At 42.1% G+C, this 20441-nt stretch overlaps 1 protein-coding gene across 1 annotated transcript; it reads left to right on the forward strand.

The window, feature by feature from the left end:
- The first annotated feature begins 16354 nt into the window (after positions 1-16354).
- On the forward strand, positions 16355-19525 carry LOC4347215 (protein indeterminate-domain 16). Its single transcript, XM_015755352.3, has 3 exons — positions 16355-16854; positions 17079-17481; positions 18180-19525. The coding sequence occupies exons 1-3, from the start codon at positions 16716-16718 to the stop codon at positions 19150-19152; spliced, it is 1515 nt and encodes a 504-aa protein (XP_015610838.1). The 5' UTR covers positions 16355-16715; the 3' UTR covers positions 19153-19525.
- Positions 19526-20441: the final 916 nt, after the last annotated feature.

Raw genomic sequence — 20441 nt, forward strand, 5'->3', positions numbered from 1 at the left:
GCGAACAGGACGAGGTGGCTTGGAGCGGAGGACGGCGACGAGGTCAGCTGCACGGAACGGGGATGACAACGAGGTTAGGCGCCATATCCACCGCCACCTCTTCATCTGCCACCGCCTCTTCCTCCTCCGCCGTCATCTTTCCTTCTCCCCAGGCTGTCGATGCCGTCCCGCTGACAGGTTCGCACCTTCACTTTGGGGGCGACGAAGCACGGGGCCACACCCTCCCAACGCGTTGCTCGACCTGTTCCTCGTCTCGCTCTGACAAATGCCTGCCAAGCCTGATAAAAGAACGCGTGATCAAGTTTAGCTCCACGGTTTTTAGGTTGATAATGCGAGACGCATGCGTGGCTGGTCGAGACCGAACGCCACACGGAGGCGCACCCCCGAACGCCCTGGGAAACTGAGAATATTGAGCCCTGTGACATGTACGTGCCGGGCGGCTGCCCCCGCGCGTATGCATGCGCATGTGGCTGCTACCACCACGCGAGCGGCAGCAACCGAACAAGAGAAGCAAGGCGCCAGGAGAGTGCGCGCGTACGTGCGCCGGGGGCGGGGAGCGTGTCGACGCGGGCGGGGGAAGCAAGAGCCGCGTTGGAAATTGGAGCGTGCCGCGCGCCGGGCGAATGTCTCTGCGCGCGGGGCGCCGGCCGGCCCAGCGATGTGGCGATGGCTACGGGTGACTGCCACTGTGATGTGTACTACCGTGGCGCTGGCTGGTTGGTTGGTTTGACATGGCCGAGCCGAGCGGATATGCCTTACTATTTCAGCAACTGAGCAACAGCGACAAAGATAGGAGCTGAGCACAGATCTGACCTCGTTATCACCTTTGCTCAGCAGCAACAGTATTTGTCACTCTTGATCTGCATGCTCGTGGCCAAAATGGCATGAGAGAGACAGCCCTGTTCGTTTTAGCTTACGGAGACACGAGTTATTCGTGCCATAATTTTTAAAAGTACGGATTTTCTAAAAGCCTTTTACGATAGCTAGTATGGTTTAGATACTCCCTCTGTTAAAATTATATATATAATTATTGTATTTAAAATTTGTCACACAGATATTGCAGTTCTAATTTATAGAGAGTAGTAGTACTAGTAAAGTAGGCGCTAGGTAAATTATACCAACAACTTGGAATAGGGCACCCAAGTAATTTTATAGGAGTAATAGTTTCTTATAGGGTAATTGCGTGCAATTGACAAACCCATCGTTTCGCTAATACTTATACTTATAACTCAAAATTTAAATTTTCAAATTTAACTTTTAAGCTGATTTTGTATTTTTTCATCGTAGTTTATTTTGCAACATTAACTTGTGAATCACTATTGATTCATATATAAAAACTTTTACCCATAAATTAATTTCTATTTGTTAATAAACTGTAGAAATAAACAAGTATAAGCGAAACAGTAGAGCTCACACTCTTTGGTGGATTGAGAAATTAACCTTAGAGTCTATAATATTTAATTAAGAATGAAGTGCACGAACAATCCTTAAACTTGTACGACTAAGTCACCTAAGTCCATGAATTCTCAAATGCATTTTTGAATCCCCGAACTTATCTTAAGTGCTATATAGGTCCAAACAGGCTCTAACCTGCTCCATACACTGACGTACCATGTCACGGTAGCGCCTACGTATTAGTCGGACACACGTCTAGGAAAAATAAAATAAAATAAACATATTTTCTTCTCTCTACCTTAAAATTATTTTTAATTTTTTTCTCTCTACCTGAAAGGAGAAAATATGGTTTTTTTTATTTTTTTTATATATATGTGATTGATATGTGGGTCCAACTGACACGTAGGTGCCATCGTGGCATGCCACGTCAGTGCATGGAGCGGATTACAATTCGTTTGGATCTATATGACACCCAAAATAAGTTCAGGGATAAAAATGCATTTTGAAATCCAGAGACCTATACGATGCACATGCACAAATTTAGGAACCATCCACTACTTAACTCCTGCAGGCAAAATTGAAAAACAGAGAGAGGGAGAGAAATAAAAATTTCATCACATGCCCCTGAAATATGCTCATGCTTCTACAGCACTCCATATCAATTTGCATGCTTCCAGTCCACCTATGGAGTACGTTTCTCAGAAGCATAGAACTCTCTCCTTTGATTAAACCCTGATTACTTTATATGGGAGTGGCACTTCAGTGATCACATTCAGCCATTCATGTACTCCTAACGTACGTATAGTAAATGCGATCAAGAGTAATGGCACCAGTGTTCATGTTAATTCCGGAATAAATTTGTACGGTGTACAGATGTACTGAATAATTTATTTCGTATGCATTTAACGCATATACCGACCGTATGCAGTGTAACTAAAGCTTTGGAATGAGACAGAGGCTAATCATGCCGTAGCAGCCCCCTAGCTTGCCATAATTTTTAGCATTCAATTTCCCACAGTGCACAATTAAATCCACTAGCAGTCAATGGTTTGTGACAAATTCTTAGGACAAAAGAGAGTAAATTAGGCTGTCCAGATCTTGACTTAACATCCAGGAGGGTAGACCTGAAATAATATACTTCTATGGGGGGCACTTTCTGGGTTACTATTGCTCATTTCTTTCTGTGCCTGAATGAGCTGAAAGTGAGGCAGCTAACTCAACCAACTAGAGTGTACTCCATTTTAACTTTGTAACCTTGTGGTCCTTGAGTAAGTTGGAGGACTAGCATCAAAAAGAAAACCATAGGGGTTGGATCATTCTTGTCTGTCTCCATTGTGTCAAGTTGGCTTCTATCACACATACATACACAGACACAGTTTGTAGGCCCATCGTTGGACGGAAAAGCCTGAGGTGCTACCACCGACCTAGCCAAAAGCAAACCCAGCCCAACGTGCATCCGCAGCAAGAACAGATCTTTGCACAGACGTCCAAATGCATGCACAGCGGTACTAGTACTAACCTATAGTATGTACATCATGGGTTTGCTAAATGAAATAAGAAGAGTGTATTTTATAAAACTATAGCTGTTTTAATCAAACTATCGTAAAACTATAGATTATAAGGTGTAGAATCACAAAAATATTTAGCACTTAAGTCACGAAACTATAGATTCAAAACCAAGTATCAAGACTACATATTTAGTAACAAAATTATCACAAAACTATAAGTTTACCACTAATTTAATTGTACAACTAGAACGATTATAGTCTCAACATAATATTAGTGCTAGGATTTAAACTCTGAAATATGTAGTGTTGTAATGATTTTAATATTAAATATGCAGTCTGTGATATAGCATCAATCTCAAATATAGTTTTGCGATAGTTTGATTAAAATACCTCTAGTTTTGTAAAATTTACTCAAATAATAATGAGAAATTTTACGTTGCATATGAAAATATTGAGAGATAACATAATTTCTAGTCTACAATTTGGTACAAGTACTAGAAGGTACTTAATTTTATAATAAAAAAATCCCTCTTGATACTACCTCATAAGGATCGTAAAATCACTTGATAGAAATAGATCTGCAATTTTCTTCCTCATTTTGGAATCACATACTGATCCTCTTATTGATTACACAAAAATAGTATTTTTCTCATGAAAAGGATGATACAATGAAAAGGGGAATTGTGAATCATTAAGAAACTCAAACCTTTTGTAAACACAATCAAATTCCTAAGGCTGGGTGAAGAGAACACGGGAGTTTCCTTAGTTTTGAGAGTGTAAGATAGAGTGGCAATGGTAAAGGTGATGTAGTGGTTGTGCTGTCGAAGCTAGCCATACAATATGGTGGGCAACGGATGTGGAACGGAAGACCGGGCATCGAGGGCTAAAGATATATAGGGCTTGTTCGGCTAAATCCTCAGTTGGGGAAAGAAATTGTAGGGGATTGAAGAGATTAATTCCACACCTCTCTGCAAATTTCCTTCAATTCTCAGGGAGGGATTAATTAGCCGAACAAGCCAAAGTTCGGTGGAGGCTCGGAGGAGCAACTGGTAGTTGTGGAAAGGAAGATGTCATAAAGCTAACTAGGATGGTGGCCGGCCCGCGCAGATTGAGCGGATAGCATCATTATATTTTCTCTTATATAATAGCATATATGTTTTCTCATTATATTATTCAAATATATTAAAATGACAACATAATTTAAAATTTTGCAATAAATTTACAAAACTACTAATGTGTAATATTCATATTATATTTTATATACGTGTTAGTTATTAATTATTTTTAATATCAAATTTTAGTTATTTGTAATATATATATATATATATATATATATATATATATATATATATATATATATATATATATATATATATATATATATATATATATATATATATATATATATATATATATATATATATATATATGCACTCTAGACTCGTCTTTTAATATTTCTTTCTTTTTATTTCGAATTTTCTATAAATTTTATTTCTATATAGACTCTATGCTCTTCTTCCAATATTATTTATTTTTATTTCTGAATTTTTATATTATATTTTATATAAGTGTTAGTTATTAATTATTTTTAATATTAAATTTTAGTTATTTGTAAATTATATATATTCCTATATAGACTCTAAACTCGTCTTTTAATATTTTTTTTAATTCTGAATTTTCTGTAAACTGTATTTCTATATAGACTTTATGCTCTTCTTCCAATGTTATTTATTTTTATTTATGAATTTTTATTATTTCTAATTGTATTTCTATGTGAACTCTAAACTCATCTTTTAATATTGTTTAATTTTTAATTTCGAATTTCAGTTACTTCTAAATTGTATTCCTATATTTGTATTCCTATATTGAACTTAAACTCTTCTTCCCATGTTTTTTTAATTTGGAATTTTAGTTATTTGTAAATTGTATTTTTATACGGACTCTAAACTCTACTTTTAATTTTATTATGTTTATTCCAAATTTTAGTTAGTTTAAATTCTTATATAGACTCTATACTCTACTTTTAATATTCCTTATTTTTTAATTCCGAATTTCTATTTTTTTTTTTTAATTGTATTTCTATATGGACTCTATACTCTACTTCTAATATTCCTTCTTTTTAATTCCAAATTTATATTATTTCCTAATTATATTTCTATATGTACTCTATGCTCTACTTCTAATATTCCTTATTTTTAATTCCGAATTTCAGTTATTTTCTAATTGTATTTCTTTATGGACTCTAGTCTCCTCTCCTAATATTCCTTATTTTTTAATTTCGAATTTCAGTTATTTCCTAATTGTATTTCTATATGGACTCTAGTCTCCTCTTCTAATATTCCTTATTTTTTAATTCCGAATTTCAGCTATTTCTAAATTGTATTTCTATATGGACTCTAGTCTCCTCTTCTAATATTCCTTATTTTTTAATTCTGAATTTCAGCTATTTCTAAATTGTATTTCTATATGGACTCTGATTTTTCTTTTTCTCCGATTAATGTGAGAATTTCTAGGCAATGAGAGCGAACGTGGAGGCTCCTTTTTCTATTTCTTTAATATTATAATAGATTTGAATGAATTTAAAATATATATGATCCATAACGTTATTTCCGCAAATAGATGGGTGGCAGGGTATAGCAGTCCAAATCTCACATGATGGGAAAAAACAAATGAAGATGTAAAATTGTGTGTTTATTGCCAGTTGGACGAATAATGTCAAATCCTACAATAATTGGAACTATGTAAAATTGACTACATTCCTACCGTATAGCCCAAATAGTCCACTGTTCTGGCTAAGGATTCCAAGATATATAGAACAAAAATATCTTAACAAACTGAGTCATATAGATGCCAAGTATATATGACAAATCAATGTTTTCTGTTTTCTCAGTGTTTTTCTTCAATGCGCCAAAACATTCTAGGCGCCACATGCCGTATAATATACTGTAGTATGGGAACAGTGAACCAACTATCCCTCATATATATACATAAAAAAAAAAGAGAGATGTAGATAGAGAGAATGGAGCAGAGAACCAGCTAGGACAAAAGAAGACACAAGCCGCAGAACTACAGATGATCATGGGCACGCACGCACTGAGAACTGCAGGACCACAACTAGCTAGCCGGCCACCCGGGCTTACATTACATTACATGTACGTGCCAAAGCATGGCATGCACTTGTTGCTTCACTACCACACTCTGCAGTTGTCAAAGCTAGCCACATGCTCCATGATGCATCGTCCGTGCCCAGTTTCCCATCTTGCAGCTTGTCTTGCTAGAATGTATGCTAGCTAACTGATCAACATCGACTAGGAAATTAACAAACTGCCAAGCCAACATATATATACGGCTGATCTTATCTCAGATCCTCACTGTATATGCCCATGTTTGAGTGGCAGTGTGGCGCACACACAAAGCCCTAAATTCCTAGGCAAATCATCGCCGCTGTGGTACGGCAATGTACGCGTCGCATTATTAATCCCCTTGGTCGAAAAATTCGCCAGATGAGTAGTACTAGTACAGGCTCAGATGTACAGATCAAGCTTAATTAATCTTGTGGCTCTAGCTAGGCCTGATCAGGTCGACAGGATCTCTTGGGGGATGGGGATTAATAAAGCAAGCAGAAATCCAAGAGAGCAAGGCTGTATTTAGTTCACTTCAAACTTCCAAAAATTCCATCACATCAAATGTTTGGACACATGCATAGAGTATTAAATGTGGATGAAAAAAAAAACAATTTTACAGTTTGCATGTAAATTACGAGACGAATCTTTTAAAGCTAATTACGCCATGATTTGACAATGTGGTGCTACAGTAAACATTTTCTAATGATGGATTAATTAGGCTTAATAGATTCATCTCGCAGTTTACAGGCGAAATCTATAATTTATTTTGTTATTAGTCTACGTTTAATATTTCAAATGTGTGTCCGTATAAAAAATTTTGAAAAGGAATTAAACACGGCCCAAGTGAGAGATTTCCGTGTGCCGAGCCGAGAGACGAAGAATGATTAGGATTTGTGGCGCGCGCAACGGGGGAATCATCGCCGGCGCTGGCCTTTTTTCCTCGGTGGAGGCAACGTGCGGCGCCATGGCTGATCGATCACTCACCGCCCCCCATTCCAGAGGCCACACTAAACTAAGCTCTCGCGACGCGTACGGACACCCGCGGCCGCCATGAAGCGAGCACATGCGTGCGTGGGGGGTGATGGGTGGTTAGCTTCTCGGTGAATCTCTGTGGACGCTTTTGGAACGGGCGAATGGCAGAGACGATCGATGATCGAATCCCTTAAAGAGATCGGTGTTTTTTGTTTTCTTTTTGGTGAGAAGTATGAACGAGATCGATGCGGCTGCCTTTTTATGCGTATATATTCATCTTCGGCGATCGATCGCCTTTTGTGATAAAGCGACTGGGGACGACATGGATGCATTGGCTTTATATTATATTAGCACTACCTCCGTTTTGAAATATGAAAATTGAGACGTGTTCAAATTCATAGTATTAAAATATGTCATATCTGATATAAGGTTGCTATATTATAAAACGGAGGGAGAGTATTACTTACTATCGGTTCTTTCGCCATTTAATTTTTGATGAGGATGTACGGCGTATAGTGCACACGCCTGCACGTACGTATTACATATACTAGTGTATACTACGTACTCTACCTACGTGGCTATGTATGTTCAGTATATATAGCATGTCCACGGGCATCCTGCAGAAATTTTTGCACTGAAGCGAGGAATAGATTGGATATGTACTGTGGCACTGTAGTAGATGTTGCAAAACGAGGAACTAACTTTTGGCTGCATGCGCGCGTATACGTATGTACTGGCATGTGAGTGAGAGGACCCATCACCATTTCACACCAATCTAGCGAGAGATCGTCCCTGCTACTTAGGTCCGGTTTAGTTGGCAAAAATTTCTGTTTTAAAGTGTCACATCGGATATACGGATAACATTAGAAGTATTAAACGTTGTCTAATAACAAAACAAATTACAAATTACAGATTTCGCTTGAAAACTGTGAAATGAATTTATTAAACTTAATTAATCCGTCATTAACAAATGTTTACTATAGCACCACATTGTCAAATTATGGTATAATTAGGCTTAAAAGATTCATCTCGTGATTTACACGCAATATGTATAATTAGTTTTTTTTGTCTATATTTAACACTCTATACTCTATACATGTATATATCCAAATATTTGATGTGACAGGGGGAAAATTTTTGTTTTAGGAGCCTTACTACTCCAGCTACCAGCATGCAATTCAGTGGATGACTGTTACATACGTTTTGCTGCCGGTATGTAACGTGTGTATTCTGACAGCTACTGATGCAGCTACATACGCTGATGTTGGCTACAGAACGCTGGATCGTCGTATACATCTCATTTTGCACGTACGTAAATACTTCTATATGCAGCAGGCAGGCACGTACTTAATTACGTTCTAGATTGAATGACAGTTTACATTACGTCGCTAACCGCGCGGTTACCAGACTTACCGCGGGGTATAATAATAAAAAAACCACTGTAATCTCCTTAAATTTAAATAAATTTTATTTTTTTTGAATTTTTGATAAATTTTACACGGTTTATCACGGTTACCATGGTAACCATGCTTACCGCCGGGGCGCGGTAACCCCGGCCCTGGCGGTTTGGGAAACCTGATTGAATCTCGACTGGTTGGACGTAAGTACGTGCCTGATGCAATTTGGCATAACCATATCTGCGTTCGACATCAAAGCATGGCAATGTAAATACCCATTATTATGCACGGCCGCTCAGAGTAAATAAAGTGTACTTTTTTTACCGCCTATATGGCTTTTTGAAAAGAAACAAATATTCTCCCATATCTTACAAATTCTCGACCATCGAATTGCTTTAATATTCGTGCAACATATACCGACCCTATCTCCTTCCTTTCTTTAGTCCCTCCCATCACTACCACTTTTACGCGCTCGCTCGCTTCTCCGCTTCCCACATCACTGCTCGGCCGACCTCCCCATCTTCGGCAGCTCCCCGCCACCGGATCCGGCACCACCGTCTACCGCCTTCTAACCAATCACGCCATTTGCCGTGCCGTCAATGCCAATCCACCGTTCGATGCCGACCCCGTGGCTCTAGTGCCACCGCCTCGCCACCCGCCCACCATCGGTGCTCTGCCTCCACAGCTACCCGTCTAAGCCCTGAACCCCCCTTTCTGTTTCCTCTCACAACCCCAACACTGAACCCTAATCCATATATCTCCTGTCAGAGTTGGGGGCACCGCTGGCACCAGAGAAGAGGGGGAGCTTGCTGGAATCGGAGAGAAGAAGAAGAGATACAAATCTATTTATAAGATTTCATCCACAAATCTTGGTGCGACAAAATCTATTTATAAGATTTCATCCCCAAATCTTGGTGCGACAAAATCTATTTATAAGATTTCATCCCCATGTACCGTTTGATATACGCTGCTTGTTGCCCATGTCTGAAATGTAACATCATAATAGGACGTCTTCTATTCAAGTGGTGGAGCCAACAAAGTTGTCAAGATAGTACCATGAATCACCGGTTTACATATAATATGTTAACGTTGCTTCAAGCAGTCATTAAAGTCAATAATATTTACATGTAGTTAGCTAGCTGTCCAGCCTGAGGGCTAGCTCTAATATTGTTACATGTCAAATAGTAGAAAGTTATTGTATCTCATATAGTAGTGAGATATATTGTTTGAGGCTCTATATGGCTGCACTGCAATGTAGTCATTTCTACTGCAACCGCACACACTACACAATACTGGTTAGGTAGGATGCACCACAGTCAAAAGAAGTGCAACCGAACAGACCCTGAATCACTGAATAAGTAGAGCGAAGATTCATATTCCATCTTAAGGTTTGCTTGGTGGTCACACGGTTTTGTGTTACAACCAATTTAATTTAAGAACTTAGTTTTGGATTAATTTATTGTTTACATCACTAGCTTAATTTATTTTTTAAGATGAAGGTAAAAGTAGGAAAGTCTTATCATAAAATTGCTTTTTTTTAATTTCTATTATAATAGCCCATAACTTAGCTTAATTAAGTGCATTTGGCGAAAACTAACTTGTAGCCAAAAACAACCTTACAAACAAGACCTGGATCCAATGCGTCGACGCATGTTGCATTGGATCCATGCGTCGATCGTCCAGGTTAACAACACGGACCTTAGGTCCGTTTCAGCAGCTAGTGACAGAGAGCTTACTATTAACTGCTATTTAATGCCAATACAACACATACTCTAGTATGCCTCCAAAAACATGTATATATTGTACCTGTCACGTTTTCATGTAAATCAATGCTGGGTGGTAGTACTGTACTACATATATGACAGCAAGGTCAGAATATATCTGGTGATAAGCATGGGCGGAGCAGTATGTAGTAAAGGAGGGTTGCATATGGAGTTTTTTTTTATAGGTTGAAAATCTCTATATTTGAGACCCCAGATACCTAATTTGAGTAACCTAATTTTACATAGTATAAGTTTGAATTTATGTGGTCATATTACATAGTCATATTGAGTTACACAACTCTACTACTTAAAGTCAGTTGTTCATCCGCTTTTCCCCTCCTCGTGCGCAGCATGAATCACCATAAAAAGAAAAAAAAACGGTTAACAAAAATCAGTTAGATCAGTAGAGTACGTATTACAGTTCCGACACATTTTAATAAGTCCTATGGACCCGATCCATTGCAACAATGCAGTGCACATGTATGTTATTAGATCGATGCTTCTATCATTAATTATTTTTTTCCGATGGATATCGGCATGTTTTCGTCCATATAATTTTGTTTTCAATTTTTGGATATTTATAACACCGTTCGTTTTCGACTCTATCATTCTCGGTTCGGTTTCTGAGAAATGATCGAGCCTGTTTAATTTTCCGACCGTTTTTGTTCCTGTTACTGGAGTTTATACAATCTCAACTGCTCGGATTAAATACGGGGCGCATATGGAGGAGACAGCACCATGATGCCGAGAGCATGGACGTTAAATCAGAATTAACAGCAAAGCAACCCTGTTTAACGATGCATTTAGGCTTCCTTTGGTCTTAAGCCAGCCTCTTCCCCTTTATGCATGTGTGGAACAGCGGTTGCCGGGAATAATTGCTTGCGTTACCCTTCCCAACTCTCTCTCTCTCTCTCTCTCTCTCTCTCTCTCTCTCTCTCTCTCTCTCTCTCTCTCTCCCTCTCCACGGTGAATGGGCCCTCACATTCCCTTTGGCATTACCAAACATCACACAGTGGCCCAATGTCTGTCGGCCCGATCGGTCGTTCAATCAATCAATCAATCAGTCGAGATCTGTTTCAGTTTTAGTTCGTGCGTGAGCTCCAGTTCTTGGTCTCGATCTGTACGTATAAAGCATAGTAGTACCAAGGATTACTAGTAGCTTTTCTTAAACCGCAATGGTCGTCAGTATGTTGATCACCCAAGAAAACTTTATTTCTTCAGATACAATAGCTAGCTGTATATACAACCATTCAGATGCATGCAGAGACATTGGGCATTGGTGTGGGCACGGTGCCGAGCTTAAGATTAGCCACTTTTGTGCGCCGTTCGGTCAGTTTCAGAGAGCCACAAGCCCACAACGAGATGTCTCTCGGCTGGATGATGAGATTATGGCTCACCGATCCTTCCATTGTTTTTCTCCCTTGTATCCATCTCTCCCAAAGGCCAATAGCTTCATCGCCTTCCTGTCCGTGTGCAGTTATAAAGCATGAAAAATAATGGCGCCACAGTCTAACATTTGTCCTCATTTCCACAGCTCCACACAGCAGTGTGCCTGCCAGACAGTAGTATAGTAGAATACACTGGGACACGGCTTGACATGCTTGCCGTTTTGCTCCTGATTATACCCACTGTTCTGCACTACACTTTCACCAATCTTTTCATCTTTCTGTAGCTACTACTAGCCAGCTGCATGGATCGATCGATCGATCAGCTTCAGGGTGTAGCTGGCCCTGTAGATTTTGCAAGTACAGGTATTGTATGGTCAATCCATGAGACGTCACACACGAAGAGGCAGTCAAAACCACACTACTCTGATGAATCCAGTCAGACTTTTACAGCGAGAGCAGTTGCTGATCTCGTCGTCACAACCGGCAACTTTTCACCGCGAAGTATGCATCGCTGATGAGTTCTTTTTTGCCATCGAGTTTTTGGCCGTCTCGTTTCCTTCTACTTGTGACGAGGCAGCTTTTAGTGTAGGAGTACTACTGGTAGCAGCAGCAATCATTTCAGTGAACTGCTAGTACTGGCTACTGACTGAAATTAAAACATGTGCCATCTCTGAATTTCGGTGCCAGTCTGAAAATATAATCAATCTCTGTCAAAGAAAGATACGCCAATTAGCCTTCCAGTTTATGTTGCCATAACTAAAGGTTGCATTAAGATCCTTGAAAAAAGTTGCATATCGATATATAAAACGTTGGAACGTTGCTGTCCTGAAAATCATTTTTGCCGAAACGAAATGCGACGAAATATATATGTGCAGATGCGTGAACACGTTAGCTGCATATTCTGGGGGCAACTGTACCTGGCACTGCAGCTCAGCAACCTCATAATTCTCTGGCCGTCTTAATAACCATTGTCTCTAGTTGATCTGACAGAAGTTATTGTACGAGTTACCTATGTTGCAGATCGTTGTACAAGTAGTAGTTCATACGGGTATAAACTTTCAGTCCCTTGCTCTGTGCAAGTATGGTAGTATGTTGCCGACAAGAGAAAGAATCCAAGAGTGAAGCAAACAAAATTACAGACACTCCAATTAAGACTATCCTGAAAGAACTTCCAAACTTTCAAAAGCATATGCTGTGTTACCAATAGTAGTCGGTGACAATAGCAATTGTACCAACTTTACTATTCTCTCTTTTAAGTTGGGTTCTAATTTCCTTCCCTGCTTGAAGAATTAAAGGGACATCTTGTCTTTAAAATCGCTAACTAGACTTAGACCTCGTTCTTTTTTTTTTTGACTCCAAACTATATTTTTCTCGTTTTCCGTTAGCATTGTTTTTTTCAACCTGTTAAATGTTGTATTTTTTTAAAAAAAAAATTATATATAAGTTTCTTTTAACAATCAAATATACCATTATTAAAGTTTGTAATAATTAGTACTTATTTTTTACGTACTAATAATTTATATCGTTTTACATATCATTTAAAAGCTAAACTAAGTTAGAAATTCAACAGGCCTTTCCACTGTCACACATGCATGATGAGCAAGTACATATAGGGAAAAAGGCTACTCGATGCTCTTGTTTTTCCTTTTACTTTTGGAGTGAAATGCAATGTGTCCATAGACTCACCGTGTACACCACCATACATAAACGAACGTACTTATGCACGTAATTTTGCATACACGCATGCATATGCATTGATCTTAAGACTGAGACAGATGCGAAATCTAGGGCTTGAAATCTTTTTAACACGAGTGATTCTCCGGTGCTCATGATATCAACAATTTGTTATTAAGAGTAAACTAGCAATTTACCAATACAATAATTAGGGACGACTTTGTTATTTATGTTTTTTTCCTGGCTAGATCGATTTATGGTCATATCCATTGCACTGGCATCACTCACATTCTATCCCAAAGCTTCAGTTAATATAATACACATATGATTTAATATATATCATATTACTGCTAGAATTATAAATATGTTAGTTAGAGATAAGAGTCAAAACAAATTATAGAGATAAGATATATTATAGAGATAGAATCCTAGAGATAAGATAGAGTCCTAGAGATAAATCTACTCTTATTTGTATTGTACTCTAAGTCTCTATCCCCTATGTACTCTTATATATACCCCATGAGAGGGTCGATGTAATAGATCAGAAAACACCAAAATACAACAATTAGATTTTTCCACATGGTATAAAGGAGAGTCAAGGGACGACACAGAAGATGACGCAGGCATCAGGTGGAGGATCGTCCATCAAAAGATTCCTTCATCTTCGTTGACTCACCATCATCGATTGCATATCTGATGGACGATCCTCCACCTGGTGCTGCCTGTGTCACCTTCTGTGTCATCTCTGGACTCTCCTTTATTATGAGATCTCCATAATCTCCCTGGGGCACCGCATCAATTAGCCACCACAAATTATCTATAGATTAGATTTTCTACATGGTAGCAAAGCCCTATAGACCAATGTCATTCGATTCTTGTGTCGCCCCGGGGAGATGAGATCTCCATATTCTTCCTGGGGCACCGCATCATTTAGCCACCACAAATTATCTATAGATTAGATTTTCTACAATTACTACTTGTTGAAACAATACTTGGACTCTTGGAGAACATAAATATAATGAAATAATTGTAGCTAAGTTAAAGTTGCCTTATTATATATAGAAGGCTCTGAGAGTTGCTAGAAATTTTACTCCATCCATTTCTGGTTATAAGACGTTTTGATTTTGGTCAAAGTTAAATTGCTTTAAGTTTGACCAAGTTTATAGAAAAAAGTAGTAACATTTTCAACCCAAGACAAATTTATTATGAAAATATATTCAATTATTGATTTGATGACACAAATTTAGTATTATAAATATTACTATATTTGTCTATAAACTTAGTTAAACTTGAAACAGTTTGACTTTGACCAAAGTCAAATCGTCTTATAACCTGAAACGGAGGGACTATCTTGGAGGAGAACTTCAACTAGGGAGAGATGTACCTTCTTTATATCTGTACAATGTTCCGATACTCTCTCCTGATAATATTCTACTACCAACATTATTATCGGTAGAAATGAACTTAAACATTGATTTATGAGTTTTATCACACAAAAATATATTCCATTACTAGTAGTTAAGGTGGTAGTACAAATACATTTCCACTAGATTAAAAAATATAATTAATTTACATTGATTAATTCTGCTATCAGTAAAGACCAAAGAAAAACAACTCTTTTTTTTTTACCGGCTAGACCTTCCTTTAATACTAGTAAAAGACAAAGTCAGTTGCCAGAAAATGTTTGAAAATACTAGCTAATATATATTACCTGTGTGTTGCGACGTAATTTGAAAAAGGGACATCATCAACCTGTTTTTGCTATCACTTACTTATCTCATTTTTTTACCTTCAAAAAATTAGAGAGAGTTGGTTGGGGCAGTGGCAGATTCACCACTCGCTTTACCACTAATGTTTGTTAAAGCAGTATATATGTGTGTATTTATATATAACTCATTTTTCTAAAAACATAACTCATTTTTCTATTTTGTTTATGAATACGGTTGTATTTTCTATATATATATACGACTATGTCGATGAATATATTTTAGATCCACTACGATCAAACAGTACGTACTTGGCCATATGCATCCTTTATCTCGTACATCTAGAAAACACTCCATTTGGAGCCTAGCAGCTGAAACATACTCCTACTTAACTGGCATCGTTGAGTACGCTATCTTAATCAGACAAACAGGGCGATTAATAATCAAATGCACAATAAGCTTCCAAAATCAATCATTCTCCTTCCAGGCTCGACCGAATCCTTTCTAGGAGAATGACAAAGATCCAGTTAGCATAATCTTGGTGCTAATCACGATGTGAGAAAAAAGACTAATTAAATCAGGGCCTTAAGAACATAAATACTTAATTATAATAGGAGTATGTAGGGGTACATACGCTATGAATCACATATATTATTAGTACAAGCCATGCACGTGGATCTACCCACCTAAAAGTCCTTGTGGCAACAATTTTACAGTGGCCACTTTTAAGTACTTTACAGTGCACTAGTACATTTTCGTGGAACCAAAACAGCCAAATTAATTATTTAATTCATCTCACTAACAAATATCAGGAGATAAAACTATCAGGGATACAGTTCCTTGTGGCAACACCGTCTTTTATAGACACAATTCCTGATGCACACTGCACATGCTGCACAAAGGAATTACCTCATTTTGTAATTTAGTATGAGATTAAATTCTCTTGCTGAAATCTAACCTACTTAACATGACTTTAATACCTGATGTAGCAGTTAGTTTTGCCATCTCAGATTCTTCCTTGAAAAGGATACCTCAAAGGCTCAAACAATTGTCCAATGTCAGAGTATTAGTATACTTTCTCTCTTTGCTTTTTTTTTTCCTTTCTAGCATTTGTTGTTTTGCGCATACTGACTTGGTAATAGCTACTCCTAGCTAGCTAGCCAACAATTGCAAGCTTCCATCTAATCCTCCTACCCAAACACCATCTATCCATTATGCACCCATCCATCCATCTATCCTCACCCATATCTATAGGATCATTGTGTGTTTGTGTAAACTCCTTTTCCTTGCTCCAAAAATGCCTTTATTTATTGAGATGCATGCCAGCCAGTCCCTCCTGTCCTAGCTGAAAGGCAATTAAGACACAACCCTCAGAAGTACTTACCAACTCTAGCTCTCCTTCCCTCCTCCTCCCCATATAACCCCAAAGAAAGCTGCTAAAACCTAAAGCCGGTGGAAAGCTGCTTCCTCTCTCTCTCTCTCTCTCTCTCCTCCTTTGGAGTTGTCTCTGTAGCAGCCCACAAAAGCCAACTCCAAGACCCTTTCTTCCTTCTTCCCTCTCTCACATCTTGTTGATTCCTTGCAAGCTCATGGTGGTAGGAGTAGTATATTATAGTACTCCCATTCCCTCCAGTTTATTGTTTTGCCTATCGATCTCTTGTTGTTCTTCATCGTCCTCTATATAGAACGAACGAGTGCAATGCATTCTGTTCACATCGTCTGAGAGTTTGTGATCAGACAAGAACAGGAAAAAAAAGAGGGATTATTTTGCCTCTTCCTGTGCCGCCATGTTGGGTTCTTGCGCCCCGACGACGGCCGGGCCGCCGCCGGACGAGGCGACCACGCCGGAGCCGTTCCGGTCGCTGCAGATCGCCACCGCCTCCGCCGGCTCGGCGAAGAAGAAGCGACGGCCAGCCGGCACGCCAGGTAATTAAGCTAAGCGCCGAGACGCGCCGCCCCAGATATCATCATGCGAGTACATCCAATTATTATTGGTAGTAGTTGGCAGGATAGATTTGTTGCATGCAATTGTGTGGCGCGGCAATGGCCATGGTAAAAATGATATGGATGGGTTCGTTCTTCGTTGGTTGCTGCTGGTGCATGGAACCAAACGGCGCTTGGCGGCGGCGGCGGCGGCGGTGGTGGTGCAGACCCGGACGCGGAGGTGGTGTCGCTGTCGCCGAGGACGCTGCTGGAGTCGGACCGGTACGTGTGCGAGATCTGCAACCAGGGGTTCCAGCGAGACCAGAACCTGCAGATGCACCGGCGGCGGCACAAGGTGCCGTGGAAACTGCTGAAGCGGGAGGCCGGCGAGGCGGCGAGGAAGCGGGTGTTCGTGTGCCCGGAGCCGACGTGCCTCCACCACGACCCGTCCCACGCGCTCGGCGACCTCGTCGGCATCAAGAAGCACTTCCGCCGCAAGCACAGCGGCCACCGCCAGTGGGCGTGCGCCCGCTGCTCCAAGGCCTACGCCGTCCACTCCGACTACAAGGCCCACCTCAAGACCTGCGGCACCCGCGGCCACTCCTGCGACTGCGGCCGCGTCTTCTCCCGGTAAACCCAACTCTTCCACCGCGTAAAAACGTTTTTTTATTTCTTCTCCTTCTCTTTAGTAGTTTGCAAGTTCTTGATTCGGTTCGCTTTTTTCAAAGTTTTCTCTCTCTCTTTTTGGGATGTTTTTTCGGGGCCATGATTGTGGCGGATCGGTGCGCAATTCCCGAGGGGAAACGCCACGCTCTGCGTCAGAGTGAGCGAGTAGCGAGTGCGCGCGTCCACCACCTGCTCGCGCATTTGTTTCAGCAGCGCGCGGCTGCTTCCGCTCGTGTCTCTGGCTGGCTCGCTCGGCGCGCGCGTCCGCGCGTGTCTCGCCTGCCTTTGCCGCGCGCGGCATCAATGCGCGGGAGAGGGCGCCGAGTGGCGCAGACTAGCTCGCACGCCGCCTGAGTCCTGACAAGCTAAGCTAACTCAAAGGGCGGCGTTCTCCGTGCTTGGCAACTTTGCGCGCGCATGCAACACAGGCCGGCGTTCACGTTACGTAGATCCAAATAATCGTTTTGGAGTTTGGAGTTTGGACCCCTGTGCAGGCAGCGACATAAATCGATTGAAATCTTCTCACATACAATAAAGTCTCTCTCTCTCTCTCTCCCTGGTCTCGTTGTCTCGCTCGCCGTTGTTGGCTTCGTCGATGCGTTCTTTCCCGTTCGAGTTTGTGTACGTACTGATGTGCTGTTTGATTTGTTTGATGTGAGCAGGGTGGAGAGCTTCATCGAGCACCAGGACACGTGCAATGCCAGCCGCGGGCAGGCGGCGGCGGTGGCGGAGGGAGGGAACGTGTCGACGGCGGCGTGCGGCGGCGTAGCGGTGTTAGAGCAGGAGAAGCAGCTGGACCTGCAGGCGCCGGCGGCGGCGTCGCTGTCGCGGACCGCGTCGAGCACCAGCCCGTCCAGCGACGTGGTTGCCAGCCCCGTCGCCTGGCCCGGGGCCGGGGCGCCCTCGATGCCGAGCCCCAAGGCCGCCGCCTTCCGCGGCCGGTTCGACATGGCGCCGTCGCCGCCGCCGCCGTCGTACGATCATTACCGCGGGGGCGCTGGCGCGCACAACCTCGAGCTCCAGCTCATGCCGCCGTTCAACGCGGGTGGCGCCGCCGCCGCTCCGGGCGGGATGGGGGCGTGCTTCTACGCGGCGGCGCATCAGCATCACCCGACGGGTGTCTCCCAGTGTAACGACGCCTCCACGCAGCTGCAGCTCTCCATCGGCCGTGACGAGGTCATGGGCGCGGCTGGGACAAGCGACGAGGCGTCGGCCGCGGCCACCGCGAAGGAGCAGGCGCGGGAGCAGCTGCGGCAGGCGATGGCGGAGAAGGAGGCGGCCGGCGAGGCCCGCGCGCAGGCGAGGCGGCAGGTGGAGCTCGCCGAGCAGGAGCTGGCGACCGCCAGGCGAATGCGGCACCAGGCGCAGGTGGAGCTGAGCCGCGCCCACGCGCTCCGCGACCACGCCGTGCGGCAGGTCAACGCCACGCTGCTCCAGATCACCTGCTTCAGCTGCCGCCACAAGTTCCGCGCCGCGGCGGCGGGGGCGCCACTACCGGCCGCCATGAGCTCCGACGTCGCCTGCAGCTACGTCTCCTCCGTCGTCACCGAGGGCGGCGACGCCGACGATCCCCTCGACGTCGTCGACGCCACGCGGCGTCGCCTACAGCACGCTAACAGCATGGGCATCATGTAGCCAAAGAAGAATCCAGTCCAGCCCAGCTAGCTCGCGAAACGCGCCATCTCTTCGTCTACCTCTGATCGAATCTCTTCTTGTACGTTCCATTTCACCAGCAAATTAAGACGACGAGATCGTGTGGTGTAATTAGACGCTGCATATGCTGCTAGGCTAGCTAGTGTTTTTTGTGTCTTGCCGGCCGGAAAGCTAAGCAGGGCTTGCTAATCGTGACGTGCATGGAATCTTTTTGTTGTTTGCTTCTCATTGGACTTTCCTGAGACAGCATTAGTGCATTACGGAGGGCAGTGGAGAGTTGATGATATGCTATTGTAAAGTGTCATGTACCAAGAAACGGGTGACATAATTCACAACAACTTGTTCGACGATGCTATATTGGATCCTTGCTAGAACACTACTACCTTTCAGTTTCTTCCTCTGGAAGTATGGATAAAGTAGAGAGTGGATTCAATCTGAGCTATGTAACTGAATACTAGTATTAGAGCAGCTTAGGTATTTAATTAGTTATCACTTATCAGCAAACATTTTGAACACAACAATGGCCTATTATTGGTGTTGGTTTGAGCTAGCTTGGAAGTGAGCTTAGAAGACAGCGAGCTGCTGGACACTGAAGGTCTGAAACGAGAGAGTCAAGGACGTACAATAAGCTATGGAAAGAAAAGAAAAGAAAAAGAGAAGACCACTAGAGATAAAATCTCAAAGCTCCCAGCCATGTACTGTGACCGGTCAGCAATGGCGCAAGCAGTCCAAAACAACACGCACAAACACAACGCTCTCAGCCTCTCTCGGCCCCTGCCGAAACAAGCGGTAGCTGCTGCTGCTACAGTAATGAGCGGTGAAACAGATGGAGGACGAGTACTGCGTGGTTTTCAGTGCAACCATGGCCGGGTCTCCGGTTGTCTGCTGCTGCTGCTGCCTCGATCATCGGCCAGATCAGTAGTGTAGCCCCTCTGCTGCTGCTGCTGGCCATGTCTGCTCTGAACCCACCAACACCGTCTCATCTCATGCCTAGCACTGAAAGATATGCAGAAAGCGATATTTACTGCTCCTACTGCTCCTGCCTGCGTCGCACGTACTACTACTCGTACGTCCCTTGTGAGAGAGTGAAAGGTGATCAAAGTGATCAAGTTTGCCACTATCGCTAGAGGGGTGCAGATCGAGAGGTAGACTGGTAGAGACCAGGTGAATGGCACAAGCATGCAGAAGCAGAACCGAGGCGTGCGTGCGGATGCAGCGAGTGAGTGAGCTGCTGATCTCGATCAGATAAGATGCCTCTGAATCGAGTTGTG

Source organism: Oryza sativa, chromosome 9, assembly GCF_034140825.1.
Source record: "Oryza sativa Japonica Group chromosome 9, ASM3414082v1".
NCBI classification, from domain to species: Eukaryota; Viridiplantae; Streptophyta; class Magnoliopsida; order Poales; family Poaceae; genus Oryza; species Oryza sativa.